The sequence below is a fragment of the Triplophysa rosa genome, linkage group LG5 (genome assembly GCF_024868665.1).
Source record: "Triplophysa rosa linkage group LG5, Trosa_1v2, whole genome shotgun sequence".
NCBI classification, from domain to species: domain Eukaryota; kingdom Metazoa; phylum Chordata; class Actinopteri; order Cypriniformes; family Nemacheilidae; genus Triplophysa; species Triplophysa rosa.
In genome coordinates, this window is record NC_079894.1 from 15,049,746 (window position 1) to 15,067,883 (window position 18,138).

At 40.2% G+C, this 18,138-nt stretch overlaps 1 protein-coding gene across 2 annotated transcripts in view; it reads left to right on the top strand.

Moving 5' to 3' along the window:
- Nucleotides 1-17,213, top strand: part of st6galnac3 (ST6 (alpha-N-acetyl-neuraminyl-2,3-beta-galactosyl-1,3)-N-acetylgalactosaminide alpha-2,6-sialyltransferase 3) — a 68,440-nt gene extending 51,227 nt beyond the window's left edge. Inside the window, exons 4-6 of one of the 2 annotated variants that reach the window (XR_008962913.1) lie at nt 5,545-5,652; nt 7,026-7,310; nt 8,258-17,213. Coding sequence is in view for 1 of the 2 variants with exons in the window: in XM_057333003.1 (XP_057188986.1) it covers nt 5,545-5,652; nt 7,026-7,215 (298 nt within the window). In the remaining variant the exon portion in view is untranslated. Of the gene's footprint in view, nt 1-5,544; nt 5,653-7,025 lie in introns of both variants that reach the window. The other variant, XM_057333003.1, reaches the window with a different exon arrangement.
- Nucleotides 17,214-18,138: the final 925 nt, after the last annotated feature.

Below are 18,138 nucleotides of genomic sequence, written 5' to 3' on the forward strand. Positions count from 1 at the left end.
TGCTAAATATATTCTATATTGACTTCCCCAGACCTATCTGCCGTATTACTAGATGCGCACGGGGTTTGAAAATCCATTTTATCCTCTTTAGAAGCCATTGTAATTTCAGATCTTTTGGCTGAATGTCAGCAAAATAGCAGAAATGACCTCCCATTATCCACAGACTGCTTCCCGAGGCTCCACCATTTGTGTATTCACCGGAATATTCTGTTGAATCAACCTCGTGTGGGGACGGATGGCTTTATAATCCACGAATCCAGGTACTGCCGGAAAACCATATGAATGGAGCGAGGGAATGAAAGTCGTAATGCATGCGAAAGATCCCATCATTCATTGCCCATTATCACAGATCCTGTAGCCTTTGAAAGAGACATTACCCAGATGGGATGTGAGCAGAATTCAAATATTGACGTTGTTCATTATTTTGCTCGCTCAGATTCCTCCCTGCAGCAGATACAGCTACGCCCTGATTAGATTTGTAGTTCTGCAAAGTCAATTTAGCCCTCAAAGATTGATATTTGATCTAAAAATGTAAATTCTGTCTGTCTCTGTAGAGTCTTTTTTGTTTGTTTGTTTTGATGTGTCAATGATGCAAAGAAAACATTTGTGTCTGCATTTAACAGTAACATTAAAAAAGCCAGTTGTCTTTCCATAACACAGGATCACTTTCCTGTGGATAGTCTTTATTATATAAACAAAAAATGAATTCACTTGATTATTTGACTGAAAATAAGTGGGATAAATCAAAATAATAAAACTTGTTCATTAAAACCTGATAATTTACTTTGTAAATATAAAATGTGTTATCCAATTGTTAGTTCACAATATGAATGTTCAGTGAAATAATCAGTATCCGTTGATAAAAAGCAGTTTTTTACACTAACAGCTAGCGGCCGGTAGTTTAAAAACAGCCGATGATCAGGGCCGATATATCCTGTCAAGCAAAAGAGGACAGGAAAATGCAATGAATTTGTGCTATTTAAATTTAAATTAAAAACATTCAGAAAGTTAAGAAATATTAATTTAGTCTTCAGAATCGGCAGATCGGTATCGGTGGAGAAATTTAGTATTGGTGCATAAATGTGCATCTTTCTATAACTGTGGCACAGATAAACAACACATAAGATGTTAAGTACAGAAGGCATAAAAGAATGTAAACATTATGGACAGAGAGCATACGCAAAGCCCTTTTGAAAGAAAAGCCTGCAACCATTAGGCAAAAAAACTTAACGGCTAATGCTAACGCCCCTGGCTTCAGCGGAACGCAGGAAAGGAGACCGGATGCTAGTTTCTTTAATGGATGTCAATGGGTTTTGTTAGCCGTTACGGGTTCTCCAATTGGAAGTATTACAGACCCTCTCATCTCTATAATAAGAGTATCTCTGGCATACAAGTATAAAGAATATTATAAATTCTACAGAATATAAATGACATGATATACAATTATATTCTTTGTTTAGATGTGTATAACAGATTACATTTTTGGTTTCTTTGTGGCTTTAACCCAGTTTTTACATTATAGCAATGAGCATCTTCGACTGTTATTGATTTTAGCATGCCTTGATGCAAAATTAGCTTGAAATGAATCGGCGTAACTTCACAGTAAATCAAATCAAGAGATATTTCTCCTTGCTTTAAATGCACAAGCCATCTTCAGATGAAATGAAGCTGACATTAAAGACATTAGATCTATTTCCAACCATGAAAGAGGGTTAAATCATGCAATTCTGTTTCTTTACAGATACAGATACAGATCAGAGCAAAAGTCTTGAGTTCTTCATAGATGAATGCGTCTTTCTGTTGATGAAATTTCTTCTGTAAGGAATCCAAAGTGGCAGTGGGAAGATAAATTACTTCATGCTTTTTGACTCAGTCGTGTTTAGCATTTGAATTTTTCCATTGCATGTAAATGTGAGACTTCAACTTGTCAAGATTGCGAGTTTGGATGATATTATCTGAGGTCACTTTATTTCTGCATGTTTCCTTTGAGGTCTGATTCACTGCTGAGATTGAGCAATCATGACTCGTAAAGATTTATATGGAGCACTCTGTACAGAATGCACAAACAAAACTAATGCCTGTCTAGATTTCTTAGGAGAAGTTGTTGCCATGTTAAGCCAGACTGTGAATTTAAACCTACAGGAATATCCATTCTTTAACTTTCATTTTTTAAATGTATGTCTTGCATGAAAGCTCTCTTATTGACTAAATGAACAGTTTTGTGGAGTTGTGGTGTAGGTGGTGGGTGAGTAGGTGTTTCAGAACTGTTGTAGGCAGATGTACCTCTGTTGCAGAATGACTAACTTATCCTAAAGTATCACACCAGGTGCCATTTGTAAATCACTAGATTTCATTACTTCAAACAGACAGAAATAAAAAAAACTCCAGCGTTGTTTTACAGTCGCTCTACATGAACATAAGGCTGTACAAGTACAATGTAACGATAGGTTGGTGTGATATTTGTCCCGCCCCTCCTGCACTCCGATTGGACGGCTGAGTAAAAAGTGACAGCACAGGGCCGAGCGTTCGTTCCCTAATTTTGTACATTTACAAGTTTTTTTAAAAGAACAATGCTTCCATTGGAATGAACTGAAAAAATATGCTTACTACAGAAAAAATGCCCTGGAGGGCATACATCATAAGAACTACTTAAACCAGTAAAAGCACAGAATCAAAAATAAAACATTATTTATCCCGTGTTGGCAGCTCAACCAAAAGCATTAAACTTCATGTTGTCGATGATATACGTATCGTTTTTTTGTGTTGCACTATATTGTGCCACCATTCAGCGAAACATTAAACAAACCAAATTCCTGTTTCCTCTGTAGAGATACATCCCTGCCCCAGTGTCATCACGCAGTGACAGAATAGGTCATGCCAAAAAACTATGGAAATATGTCCACACAGCGAATGACTTGAAAAATGCAGATTTTATTCTTACTTTCAAAATTTCCTTCACCCCCTACTCCACTTCTACCATATCCAACAGTAAAAAATACACCATATTAAAAAGTGGCATTGATCTTGACCAGAAGACTCACATTCCCTGTATCCATTTTCTTTCAAACACACAGCAGCATAAAAAATCAAGCCTTGCCTTTGTATTGATCCCACACATAAATCAGCGACTGAGGTCAGAGTTTATTGCGGCCAGTCAAAGGAAAGATTGACGTGCCCTCTGTATATCGACATGAAGACAGTAACCACGTACGGCACCATTAGCTGTTTGTGGATTAATATGGAAGGAGTTGTACTGCTGACCAAGCAAAACTACTTATATAAACAAGAGCTGGTGCACTTACTAAAGGCCCAGCATTTACTAGCAACTGCTGACAGCCTCAGGGTTATTAATAGATCTTGCTGAAATGAAAGTAAACACAACCTTAGCTTCGAGGAACTGTCTGTCTTCTTTAATGTGTCAGGTAATAATGACCATACTTAGTTCCCTCACAAAGATAAATTGGTGCAGCATAATAGCGCTAGCCAGCTCTACCATTCCCCTCTGGCTGAATAAAGAACTCGTCCCATGGGAAGAAATAGTTTAAAACATCTTAGGAAAGCATCGTTTAGCTGTATTAGTCAGCCGAAGTCGACCATTAAACAGGAACTGTCTTGTTTAATCAATAAAATGAAAAAAATAGCTGTGCATTTCTATTTGGGCCAGGCTGGTAGGCTAAGCATTTGTGCTAGTCTTTTGCTGACATGTTCAGTACAAGTTTTAGGTTTAGGAAATATTTCAGGCCATGTTCTTTTAAATATTTGAAAAGTGTTTGTTCTGGTAAAATGTTTTGTTTATATGTTACATATATATTTCTTTAACCCAAAACATTTTATTTCAAAATAAAAGTCTTTGTTATTCATTATTTGCTCACTCTAGGGATGTTTGTATGCCAATCTTTTTTCCATATAATCGAAGAAAAAAGAGCTTAATAAATAGAAGTGTTTCGGAACACTTGCAATATTGTCCACAAATTGTATGGAATACATTTTTATGCATTAGTTTTTGTCATTTTGCAGTTTGATAACCAATAAATATGAACGGTCAATGTACGGTATGTAAAAGAGCTGTGTAAAAAATTACCTACATTTGGCTGAAGCTTTTATCCAAAGCGATATGCCAAATTTCTCCTTTTGTGTTTCACCTGAGAATAACAGCATACAAATGTGGAACAGCACAGGGGGTAAGTAAATAATGATAAAATTTCTCCACTTTCTTTAGCAATCAGAAACGCCATCAAACTGGTGTTGTGTGCCGTCAGACAAATCCTGTGATTTAGAGTCTAACAATGCCTCGGAAAGTGTGTGAATGGCAATTTAAACCTGCTTAGATCGGAGGTGACTCGGTGGCGGGGAGGGGAACTTTAAATGAATGCCTGTACTTCGAAAGCAAGTCTGCTCTTTCTGATGAAGCGGGTGTTCTTTACAAATCGCCTGGGAAATGGATTTTTCCACAGGTGCCAATAGCTTCTCTAAATGGCCACGTGCTCTAATATGTCTTGATGATTGACCGCCTTTCTGAGTCTAGCAGGGCATGGTTTCGTGGGCCCAAGGTTGCAGGGAATGGAAGAGTCTGGGCTTAAATGTGTGTGTGGAGGTATTGAGGCAAAGGTTTTTTTATACAGGCCAAGTAAGCTCTAGTGTTTCTGAGTCATGACTCATGGCAAATGAATAGAGAATAATTAGTGGCCAAAAATACTTTTTTAGTATATGTGACCCAGTCTGTGAAGAATGTAAAGAACGTTCTGTGAAAATATAACCTTGGTGTCTTTAATATTAAGTAAAGCCATGTCAAAGATTGAAATCATAGTGAAATGAATGGTTGAAATCAAACTTTGATGCTTGTTATCTCAAAATTACATTGGATTTCACAAACTGGGTCACTTCCTTACTCCTTCATTTGTGATACATGCATACGACTCATGTATCAGCATTTCTTTTCTCATGTGACAAGACTTGTAGTATAGGCAATAAATAGGTGGAAACATTTATTTTTGGCCAGTAAGCAACCACATAGCAATGCATTTAAAACCACCCACAACACCCTAGCATTTTGCACAGTCAAGAACAACTTGCCTTTTCTTTACAAAATGTAAAAAGCTAGCATAATAGGGTCTGTTGAGCATGTTACAATACATCAGGTTTTCTGTATTATCAGTATTTTCTGTATTACAGCTGTATGATACATATTTATGATGCCTTATTTTTCTTTGGAAGTAGAGGTGATTTGATAGAGGATTATAATATTGATGCTTTTCATAAATGTTGAATAAAGAGATCTTTGGTTTCTCCTGCCTGGTTATTCAATACTCATATTAAACATTTCTAAGAGGTTTTCCATCTCCTAATGAGCCCTGGCATTCCCTTCATTGTGACAAATCTGAACTCATACGTCTGTGTTGTCATTTCAAAGTGCCATTTTTAATAGCGAAACCATAAATAATGATAATAAACTATTTGTATAAATCATTGCAACTTACACAATAAAAAAATCTGTGTACCTGTATATGAAGAATGGTTTTCCAATGTGGTGCTTTGTGTTGGCAGGATTCAGTCGGGGTCTTACCTGAGCACCGGTTGGTTTACGCTCATTCTGGCAATGGACATGTGCAAAGAGATCAGAGTCTACGGGATGATCAACGACACATACTGCAAGTAAGACTGGCACTCAATCTACAGCTCCACATTGGCCTGAAAGTATCTTAACCTGCCAGTTTACTGAGGTTTATAAGAAAAATTGCAGAAGTAATATAGAGCGGTGACCAAAAGCTTCTGCAGAAAACACTCTTTTCAGATGGATTTGCCTCTATGTGCTTGACAAGGTTTCAGTTCAACACAGTGTGTATCATTATATTTTTCTAAATCCTTTTCATTTAAAAAAAGATATTTTTGAATGACAGTAATTATAAAGGAGGCCTGTCATTGTCATGATGTGCTGTAATTATATTTATAGCTATTTCTATTGCTGAGCAGCAAGACAAATTTAGGGCAATATAATTAATGACCAAAGTACATGTACTGTAAATAAAAAGAAATACAATTATCATTTTGATCATTATTTTTTAATTGCTGTGATAATGTATAATTATTATAAATAATAGATATTCTGCTGTAGATAGACATGATAAGCAAAGCATTTGATGATGTGATTAGCCTTCTTGTAAAGTAGCTATTATGATCTGTTTTCACAGTCATAAATTCATCCCGTTTCAAAACAATGAGCAATTTCCATTTCACAGCATCTCCCAGTCACCTGTAAAGACTGTGAAATTAGAAAACAGTGGTGACAACAAAGTCATTTTGATGAAAGGCAGTTCAGCTGGGAAGTATCTATTTTAGCATAATGCGTAAGGTGTTGTTGCAATTGACCCCACTGGATCTCTTGTAATTAAAATTCAACAGGTGCTACAAGGAGAGATAATTTGAATTCATTTGTATTGTAAATGATCATTTATTCAACCCTATATGTGCTTCAAAACCTGCATGACTGACTTTCTTCTGTGGAACACAAAATAAGATATTTTGAGAAATGTCACTGTGGTTCTTTGTTCATTAATGGGGGCCAAAGCTGTTTGGTTCCAGCATTTTTCAAAACATATTTTGTGTTCCACAGAAGAAAGTCATACAGGTCTGGAAAGACATGAAGATGAGTAAACCTGGTAAATTATTTTTTTAAGCGGAACCAACTATTTTTTTACAGTGTATTGTATATACGGTGCATAAATATTTTCAATTATAAAAATAACTATATACTATATTTATATGTGTTTTTACTAAGTTAACATGGTGCCAGATGTTAAGAAAGGCGAAAATTATATAATAATAAAAAATGCTCTGTGTATACGCCACAGAGTTAATCGCTATGAATTGAAAATAACAAAACTTAGATTTCTAAAGCTTATAATTGTATTCCCACCTTGATGTCTTTTTTTTCATTTGTTTTCTTTTCTCAACATATATTGTTGTTGTTTTTGTTTTGATTAATTCGAATATTGCGAATAATGCTAAAATCCTCTCTGTTACTTCAGGTCAGAAAGCTTCAGGAAGGTGCCGTACCACTACTACGAAGCAGGAAGTCGTGACGAATGTGCCGAGTACCTCTTGCACGAGAGTGCCCCCTACGGCGGACACCGCTTCATCACAGAGAAGGCTGTGTTCGCGAAGTGGGCCAAATCTCATCCCATCAAGTTTTTAAGTCCAGAGTGGCAGCTGTCATGACCAATGGAATGTCCTCAACACACCAAAACTTTGCCACGCCAAGGCTGGAAAAATCTTTCACACTGCAATGTCACAGCACCAGTTGTTTGAGTGCAGTAAGTATCCCATCCTAACCATGAGGAGACGTCTGTAATGCATCTGGTGTTGAATTTCTGTGAGCAAGTAGTGGATTTTGCATGTTCTCATTGTTTACTCATCTGGACAGTCGAGTAGCAGATGTTTTCCTCGGAGCACATACACACTCCACAGAATAGATGCGCTAATAATGTGATGCTCTGCTTTTTCTTCATCTCTGGAGACAGAAAATAAGAAACGTTTTGCATCTCGTATCACAAAAACTGATGCAGACTTTCCAGGAAGGTTGCTGGATCTCACCTTCTGCAAAAGGGTTTATGTATTTTTGTCTCATAGACAACCATTGGAATGAAATCAACCTTCCAAACCTTCCACCTAAACACACAATTTTGCATGAATTTTAGGTCATTTAGGAACTTTAGCATATCAATTTTGACATGGGATAGTTTATTTTAAATCTCTGTGTAAAAAATATGTAAGTATAGAGGCATTTGTTAATGTCAAGCACGGAGGAATAGTTCAGCCCAAAATGAAAATGCTGTCATTATTTACTCCCACACATGTCATTCCAAACCCAGTGTTTTTCTTTTTGTCTGGTTTGTTTGGGAGCTTGACAGATCTGCTCACTATAAACTGTCACTGTATGGAGAATAGTTGCTAGAAGATTCTTCTAATTTCCCTTTTCTGTTCCACAAAAAAAGCATCTGGCTTTGGCACGACATGAGGTCTAGAAAATATAGAATCTGCATTTAAAACAGAAAGCAACAGCGCAAATGTTGCAATAACGCTTTTGAGTTCATGAAGGCTTGCCACAAATAGAAGACATGAGTATACGTGTAGGAAAGGTTCATTGAAGTTGTCAAGATTGTGTCTGTAAGAAGCGTAGCGTATTTTCCAAAGCGTTGCTACCCAATCCATCACTTTCCCTATGCCTTATTTGCTTGTTTAAAATGACCCTCCCTTCCAGAACCCACCGATGTCCCGAATTCTCTGAAGATGAAAGTACACTCTCCCTGTGTGTCAGATCAGCAGGTTAATTTGATTAGCCACTGTAGCCGTGTGCCGTTGCATCACATAAACCAGCAGATAATGCAGCGCCCTGGGGGCCCTCCCACCGTGTCGCAGCGTCCCCCCGTGCATCTCGTTGTGTTTTCCTTCATCAAGCACAGCATGAGGCATCTTGCACGTATATCAGGAATATTCATCATCATCTGTACTGTACGGAACACGTTTTCCTGTCAGCTTGTGATTATCATCAGGCAGCTCAGCCAGGACAGCCTTTCTCTCTCTCTCTTTGTTCTGTGCACGTTTGACCAATGTCTTTGTAGCACTCCAACACGGCGTGAGCACCGTTGCAGTGCCATTCGTTTTCCCCGGGAAGAATGATCTAGCCACTGGATGGACCGGCTGTGGGAGCATTATATACAGTATATGCTGTGACAATATACAAGATACACGGCGAACAAGAGCGAGGAGTGCTTTGATGAGATACCGCTCACGTCTTTGGCCAAGTTCATTTAAACAATTGACGGCAGGTCAGTTTCTCAGAGTGCTGACCCGGGATCATCATTTGCTGTTGTTTGTATTGATTTCGATCAGCATGTGTTAAAAAGCAGACCTGATTAGGAAACAGCACTTTCACTTTGTGTTTTTGAATTATGCTGTTCACGCCTACCTACACACATACTGTATTTAGGGGAAAGTGGGATAAGCTGTGCCACTTTTTAATTAAATTGGTTTATTAATAGACATCGAGAAATGAGATTGAGGTAAATAAATAATACGCCTAATTATATTTTAGCACGTCAACTGATTATCGAGCGATTAACTTTACGGTTAGCTTAGTCACGGACACATCTTATCCGATTCACCTAACACACTTTACCCTACAGCTACAATTTTAGAACGTTGAATATTTCATGTCTAAATGGCTAGCTGAATCATTTATAATTTTCATCATTTCAGCAACATATTTTAAGGCCGTTTCTCAATATGCGTTCTTCAGCGGTTTTGTGTCCTCGCGTTCTCGCTCTATGTCATCAATAACCGTCAAAGTCCGGTTCCAATACTAAAGAACAGAGAACGCATGAAAGTACCCGGATGTGTTCTCGATATCATGGATGCATCGTATGCAGCCTTGCGTGCCTACGGAATCCGTTTGAAGTCCCAGGAGTCACTGCGGCGCGTCCATCTAAGTTCGTTCTTTGGAGGCTGCCTCGCAAGACCGGTCTCCACAAGAACACAAGTCCATTCTTTGCGTTCGTTCTTGGAATTGAGAAACGGCCTAAGACTTCACTGTAGGCTAAAGTTTTGATTTGATAAAGTGTGCTTTTGTAATGATTGCTCAATCGCAGGCAGCTGTAACAGACCCTTTCAGAAAATATAGCAGCGACAAACATTGTGTATGATTTTTTTATATTAAAGTGCCAAGCTATGGCACATCTTACCCTACACTCCTCTACTTTTGACTCTGAAAGAACTTTGTTGTTTTAATGTCTGATCACAGTCTATGCCTTCCATAGATCTTCAGCAGCATTTGTGGTTCTGCACAAGCATGTGAATGTTGACTTATCTCCAGTTATTTGGCACAAAATTCAGCACATTTTACTGTCCTCAGCTTTGGACTCGTCTGTTATAAGTGCTTTAACCTTTTAAAAGGGTTTTCTCTATTTTGCAGTGCAAAGTGTCCTTTTTGTTGCTTTTATTTTTAATTTTGGTCATTGTATTTTATTGCTTTTTTATTTGCCATTGTTTCGTATGTCTTCACACAATTAAAGGAAAAGTTCATCTCAAAATCCAAATTGTGTTATTTTGTATAAAAAAATGAACACATGAAGTTCAACATGTTTTAAGACCTCCCGGCAACTTCGGAACACAAATAAAGATATTTAGGTGACATACGAGAGTATACCTCATAGACATCATAATTATAGTTGTTGTTAAGGTCTAGAAAAGTACTAAAGACATCGTTAAATTGGTCCATCCGCTCATAGTGGCTCAACTGAATGCGGGCGACTAAAAAATAACACAATTTTGATTTTGAGATGAACTTTAAGGCCAGAAAGAATCTGTTTTGTGCATATTGATTGGTGCTGAGGGTTATGCCATCCATCTTTCTTAATTTACAAAGAGTCATATACAGTGCCTTGCAAAAAGAACAGCTCCATTAACAAAGACACAGTTGCCTTACATTTGGCCTCTACCTGTGTATCACTAAAATTATGTTTGCATTAAATCAAATACAATATCCAGGGCTGGATTAGGACAAAAAAATTTGCCCTGGCATTTTGGCCCAGATCGGCCCAAATACAGCATGATCACAAATACCACCCTTCTTTGTGTTTCTACTACTATTCCGTAAAAGCACTACAGCCATATAATGAGTAGTAAAGAGTGAGAGAGCTGACACAATAGATACTTCTAAACTGTAATTTATTCATTATTATTTTTTGACCGGTCCTAAAAATATACTATTCACCTTAAAAACACTGCCAGCTGACTTACAGTTAATGTTGATGAATGGTGGTTAACAGCATAATGTTTTCAATTTATGTGAGGCAAAGTCATCTTCTGACTAACTTTGAACCTATCATCTTTGAACCTGATGAACCTATCATCTTCTGACTAACTTTGAAAAGGCCAATGAAATTGGCCAATGAAATTTGCATGCCGGTCTCCGCCCCGGACATCCGGGTATAAAAGGAAGACGACGCGCTGCATTCATTCACCTTTTGTTCTTCGGCGCCTTCGCATCGGATGACAATTCTCATAATATTGCTGGATTCTTACGACGTGGTGCAGCGGATCGTCCCTTCTCGTCAGTGACTTCCCCTGGGTGTCTCGGCAGCACCAGAGGTGTTTTAATAAAAGAGCAAATTTCTTCAGTGCGGCATATCCCGCTGTTCTCATGGGGGCAACACTCTCATCGAGGAGGGGGACGGACACGATGTCTGCCTCAGGTGCTTGGGTGTCCGGCATGCTGAGGCAGCATTCGTGGATACGTTCTGCCCACACTGCGGGCAGATGACGATCCAGACATTGCGGTCCTCATCTGCTTCCCGTTCCGTGACAGCAGCAGCTTCGGCCCTGCCGTCCGCCATGGCAAGCGTGATTGGGCTGCAGTGCACCGCACCGCCCCTTCCCCAACGCTCGCTGCTGGATACTTGGTACCTCGCCCGACGCCTCCTCCTGTGGAGTCAACAGGTGACGAAGTCCATGCGAGCCACACACAACCCGGACGACCTGAACCAGACAGCCGATGCGCTCTCTCGTCAGTCGACGCCTCGCAGAGAGTGGCAACTCCACCCCCATGCAGTCCAGCTCATTTGGGTGCAGTTCAGGCAGGCACAGGTAGACCTGTTCGCCTCCCTGGACACCACCCATTGCCCGCTATGGTACTCCCTGTCCGAGGCCCCCCTCGGCACGGATTCCCTAGCGCACAGCTGGCCACGGGACAAGCGGAAGTACGTCTTCCCCCCAGTGAGCCTCATTGCACAAGTCCTGTGCAAGGTCAGGGAAGAGGAGCATCAAAATCTACTAGTTGCACCCTACTGGCCCAACCAGACAAGGTTCTCTGAGCTAATGCTTTTGACGACAACTCCCCCTGGCCGATTCCCCTGACGAAGGACCTTCTTTTGCAGGGGAAGGGCACGTTGTGGCATCTGAGACCAGACCTCTGGAACCTCCATGTTTGGCTCCTGGACGGGACGAGGAGATCCTGAGTGCCTACCCCCTGCGGTGGTTGAGACCATCACTCAGGCTACGGCCCCTGCCACTAGGCGGCTGTACGCCTTTAAGTGGCGCCTCTTCTCGTCCTGGTGCTCTTCTCGAGGAGAAGAACCACGGAGTTGCTCGATCGGTAATGTGCTGTCCTTCCTGCAAGAGAGACTTGAGAGTAATCTCTCCCCTTCCACACTGAAAGTGTATGTAGCCGCCATTGCCGTTCATCACGAACCAGTCTCTGGGACAGCACGACCTGATCATTAGGTCCCCTTTCGAGCCCCTGAGAGTAGCCACTCTTTCTCATCTTACAATGGAGATGGCTCTCCTGCTGGTACTCGCCTACATCAAGAGGGTAGGGGACCTACAAGCATTCTCCATGTCCATGGATTGCCTAGAGTTCGGCTTCGTGCCCAAAGTTCCCACCACTCCCTTTCGGGACCAGGTGGTGAACTTGCAGGCACTCCCCACCGGGGAGGAAGACCCAACCCCATCCGTGTTGTGTCCAGTATGCACGCTGCGCCTCTACTTGGACCGCACACAGAGCTTCAGGAGCTCTGAGCAGCTCTTTGTCTGTTTTGGGGGTCAGCAAAAGGGGAGGGCTGTCTCCAAACAGAGATTGGCGCACTGGATCGTGGACGCCGTCACCACGGCATACCGGTCCCAAGATCACCCGTGCCCGCTGGCAGTGAGGGCACACTCCACCCGGGGTGTAGCCTCCTCGTGGGCACTGGCCCAGGGCGCCTCTTTGGCAGACATCTGCAGAGCTGCGGGTTGGGCTACACCCAATACCTTCACAAGGTTCTGCAGCCTCCGCGTGGAACCGGTGTCAGCCCGAGTCTTGCATGGACCAACAGGTGAGACCGGCGGCCGGTAGGGCGTACGCCTGCAAAAGCTTCTCCCCCCCTCCTAGGTGGGTCAGTGTGCTATTCCGCCACCCTTCTTCCCCCACCGGGCGAAGAATAGGCATTCCATCCATCACTAAGCACTTCAGGGGGCCAGGCTGGGCGGAGCAGCCCTGCCTCCTTCGGCCGAGTTATCTAGCGCATAGCTCTAACCGGACCTAGTGCTCCATACGAAGTAACCCCTCCCCAGCAGGGTGGTTCCGTCTGATGTATCCTCATGGTCTGGTTCCCATCTTGGTAACCCATGACCTCCCCTAGGTGGACCTCCACCTCGCGGTACTCCCTTCAGTCCGCACATTCCTCCCATGAGTTCTCCCCTGCCGGCGAGACCATGTTGGTGTCTCCACTTAACTCCTCCCTACGGTAGGTAGTGGTCTCCGTAGCGCGTTTCCTCAGTGAGGAAATAGCGCTTCCCCAGTGGCCCTTACGGTGCCGGGTGGCTTCTCGATGGTTCTCAAGTCAAACCCCATTTTGTCGACACAACGTCTCGTTCCCTCCATCAGGGAACAGAGGTTACAGACGTAACCGAGACGTTATCATCTTTGAAAAAACACAAGTGCAGGTCATCACATAAATAGATAGCTTTAATGTTACATACACATAGATCAAATAGGGCCATATCATTTTTTTTTTTCTCAAATTAGTTTTTACCTTTTTATTTTTTCTGAGTTCTGTGTTTTCAATGCTTTATACAAATAGTAATACGTTTATCCATAAAATACTGTAGTATACTGCAGTAAAACTCTAAGGTACTATAGTATTTCTGAAACATACTATAGTAAATATTAAAGTATGGTATACTATAGTGTTTACTACAGCTTATAAATTTACTAAAGTAAATTTTTTTTTTAATCTGGTTGAAATTATTTGGACTTTTATTTTGGCGGGTTGTTGCGAAGACTCTCGAGTTTCAGTGTGTGTTTGACGGTAGCTTCCTCCAAATCCACCAGTGTCACGCTTGTAACATGTTAAACTGTGCAAGTCATTCACTCATATACACACACAGAACAAGCAGATGACATATTTAAATAGTAGAATTACGCTTTTGCGATTCCTACCCCACATTGCGCAGATTTTAAAGCTCTAGATAAATAGACTCAATGCAGCTGGAAAACAAACGAAAATAAATAGTGGTGCGCCATCAGTTAACCTCACACACGAACAAGCACAACGACAATCGCATGTCACACAAACACGCAGCTCTGTCTCATGCACTTGCCAAACTGTGTCGCACGCGTGCTACACTGGTAAATGTGTAATTCGCACATAATTTTGCGAACAGGTAGTTTGTCTATCACTTGTTTTTTTGACTAATTTTTATCAAGCGGTATCACTGTTTTGAAAGCAGTTCTGCTTACTGCAAGGCGGGTTCTACACTAACATCTCCGTCTCCTCATTCCCAATCTTCTCTCTGTGCTTGCCAATGCCTCTATGGCCACGAACATTATGAACATCATCATCAGCCACAGAAGCTCATGATGGTCCGGCTGCTGCCAGATTTTACTTTGCAGCGTTTGGCTGAAGAGGCCTAATATCTCTGTGCCTCCTTTGCGTTTCTCCTCCATAATCTTTCTCATTCTTTTGACACATGCTGCACACTGACGCTGGATTCTCACAGAGGCCGGGGAGTTGTGTGATTGGGCCAGCCCAGTGTCATTTAAAAAAGAGCCAATGGGCTGCTAAGTGTCTGATGGGCCGATCTGTTTTTTGACAAATACATCACGTCACCAGAAACTTGTACACCGCAAATCGATTTACGAGTTAAAAAAATAGTAGAGATGTATCGGCCCAAAAATACGTCAGCCCACCAGAAAAATGCCCGGTATGCCCGATTACCAATCCAGCACTGACAACATCTCAATAACACTAAATGTGAGTGGTGTTTGTTCGTGCAAAACTCATCACCACAGAGTGTATTTGCAAGGGTGTTCTGGATCATTGGGTGGTTGCTGATTAGTCCAAATCAGAAAAGCCCACCCCCAGATTTCTATGATATTCAAATCCCTCGATATTGCTTAGATATTAATAACGTTCATAACCGCCTGTAATTATACTGGCCAAAACGAAAGATGGTCAGAATGCAGTACTTTCATTATAACATACTTTATAAAATAGTCATTCAGTTGTGATTAATTAAAGATAATGCTTTTTAGCCAAATTCCAAAGTGTACTGTCCAAGAGCTGTGTGCTCACAATGGTGATAGCATATGTGAGTTTTGAAAGCAGAGACCAGGCAAGTTGATAACAATAAAGAATGCAATAGATGGAAATCTTTCACCCTGACAGTGATCCTAAACACTAGGTCAATGTTAGAGTGAAAGAGGTGAGTTTCCAACAATGCCCCAGTCAAAACCCTGATTTCAGTCCAATTGTAAATCTCTGCCTGCATTTGAAAATCACAGTGCACAGGTCACCGACTAACCCGAAATACCAATTTGGCTGGAATTGCACCTGAGCAGTGTGCAAAACTGGTGCATGCATTCCCCCAAAAACCTAGAGTTATTACTGCTGCAGATGTGGCTCTTTAAATCACTCGACCAATTTTATTTTGTGGAACAAAATATTTTGATTCTATTTATTAACGTTTAATGAGAAAGTTTTGGAAACCTTTGCAAGGCACTGTATCGTCCTGTCTTGAGCATGTTATGAAAGTTGCCTCGGAAGTATTTCACAAAGCGGATGTGTAAAAGCGTAAATGTTGTTTTAACATTGTTTTTTGGTGCACAGAAAAAAATGATTTTTGTGATTCATCTAAAAGGTGATCAGATGGATTCAGACTGTTACAAAATACAATTACATTTTTTATGTACATTTGCTATCTATTGTATTTTCTTGTGCGATTAACTAGAAAGCAGCAGGAACTAACCAGTTCTTCATTTCCTTCTAATTTATCATAACAGCTGTATTTCTGAAATCATGTATTTTTTACATCTAATGGGTAATTTGTCTTCTGAATTCATGTTCTTGTTCTTCTTACTGTCAGGTGTTTGAATAGCATCATAAGGCATGACACTGTTAACTTTTCATAGTAGCCCATTCAGTGTATCAGTAATGATCACAACCATATTTGAACCTTCATTACTCATATTACATACATTATTATGTATATTACATATACAGTGGTTATGTTGCTATGCGTAAATTATGTAGCCTGGATGAGCGATCCCATATCCCGTAATCTCTTGGTGTGTGGTGATTATTGAGAAATATCAGATCACTGGTGGGTGTGATTGACCAATCAGAAATGAGTATTTCAGAGCGTTATGTAATATGTGTAAAAACCCAGACTCCGATTGTAGTAATTGTATCTGCTTACCCAAGCAGAAAATGATTTGCTGGATAACAAAATAAGTTTACACTCATGAAATCTTTCCAGCATGTACACTTTGACTATTACTTTTCTCAGTAGCTGATGGCTGTTATTGTCAAATCAGAATAAATGCTCAGTCCCGAGCAGGAAATGATGTTATAATGATGTATTATTAGATGGTGACATGCATTACTGATGCCTTTGATGTATTGGTGGGCTGCTCTGTTGTTTTAACATGTGGTTATTAGAGAAGCGAGGGGGATTATGATCAATGCTTAAACTCCTCATTAAAGTGCAAATGAACCATCGGACAGTGAGAGGAAATGAGTTTTAAAACCCCATCTAGCACACATTTCATTCCAACACATTTTTGCATTTCTCCTGCTTCATATATCTGCTGTATCTTAAACTATGAAAGTTTTATAAAGACCTCTGTTGTAAATGCCAGTGGGCAGTGCTGTGTCATAGAGTTACTTTGCTGGGCAGGGTCAGATAACACATAATTTCAGGGTTTTTTTTAAATAAAATTGTATCTTTCTGTGCTAATTCCCTTCATTGAACTAATGGCAGTTGTATTGTGCTATTATCTAGACTCTTTGTATGGTTTTTAAAGACTGTATTGGGAACACCAGTGGAGTATCTCTCTACATCAGCAGTTCTGCAGAGATGTGTATATACTGTATACAGTATATTATGATTATTATTTTGCAGTGGGAAAATCATAACCTATTATAAAGTTTACATTTTTGCTGTGGTAAAATGTAATTGCTCTTTGTTCTTTTATATTATCACTTTGTCTTTAACATCTGTAACTATGTATGCTGCTTTACCTCTTTTCCTGTTTGTCTGTTACATTAATGTGCTCGGTTTCTTCAGAAACAAATGTTACACCTTGACAAAATGGTGGCTTTTTAAGCTATGTGATTGTGTTACATTCATTTTTTACTTGCTGTCTGGCTTTTTGTAATAAATGAAGCAAATGAAATGAGTCATATGAGGATTTTTGTTTATAAAGCGCCTTACACCGTGTCTGCACCGGACGTGACAGGCGCGACGCGACCTGCTTGTTCTTAATGGGTTTGTCGCGCCGCATCCAGTGTGGACAAAATGTAAAATTATAATGGGTTCTAATGTGTTTCTAATGTCTTTTGTCGTGTTGCGAGGACAGGACTTTCCTTGCTCAAGCAGTCATATTGAGCGTTGCATTTCTCCCCATTCATTGTAAATGGCGGTGGTGCATCTTGGTAATATATATTATCTTTGGCATTACTCAACTATAAACATTTCAACAAACAATATGCCACATTGGTATCATGACCTCACTACCTTTATTACATTTACATTACATTTAGTCATTTAGCAGACGCTTTTATCCAAAGCGACTTACAAATGAGGTAAACAATAGAAGCAATTGGAACAACATAAGGACAATAAAAAGCATAGGTGCACAGTAAAAACTGGTCTCATATCACTTTATGATATGACTGCCATGTAAATGCCCCTGAAATATGTTTTTTTAGCATTTTACTCCAATTATGTGTTAAAATGCCACATTTGTAATATTTTGCAGTAATACTGTAAGTCAAGAAAGAAATCCCATTGGAAATGGAAGGTCAACTTGCGCTGTAGGTTGCTCTGTGTGTTGCCTATTTGAGCAAATCAATTAGGTCTTCTGGGCATTTATATGGATATAGAAAATTTCCACTGTTCACAGTATACTCTGTATAAAGAAAGTTCCAAAGATTCAACATCAATGATGGTCAACCAACCGAAACATTCAAATGTAACATATTTAAGGGGCATTTCTTGGTCCCATTCTGTTGACTCCAAAGTCTTGGCTTAGCCTTGTGGGGAGTTTATGAATAATATTACTGGGATTCAAGGTTTTCTTGGCAGGGGTCTTGAAACGCATCA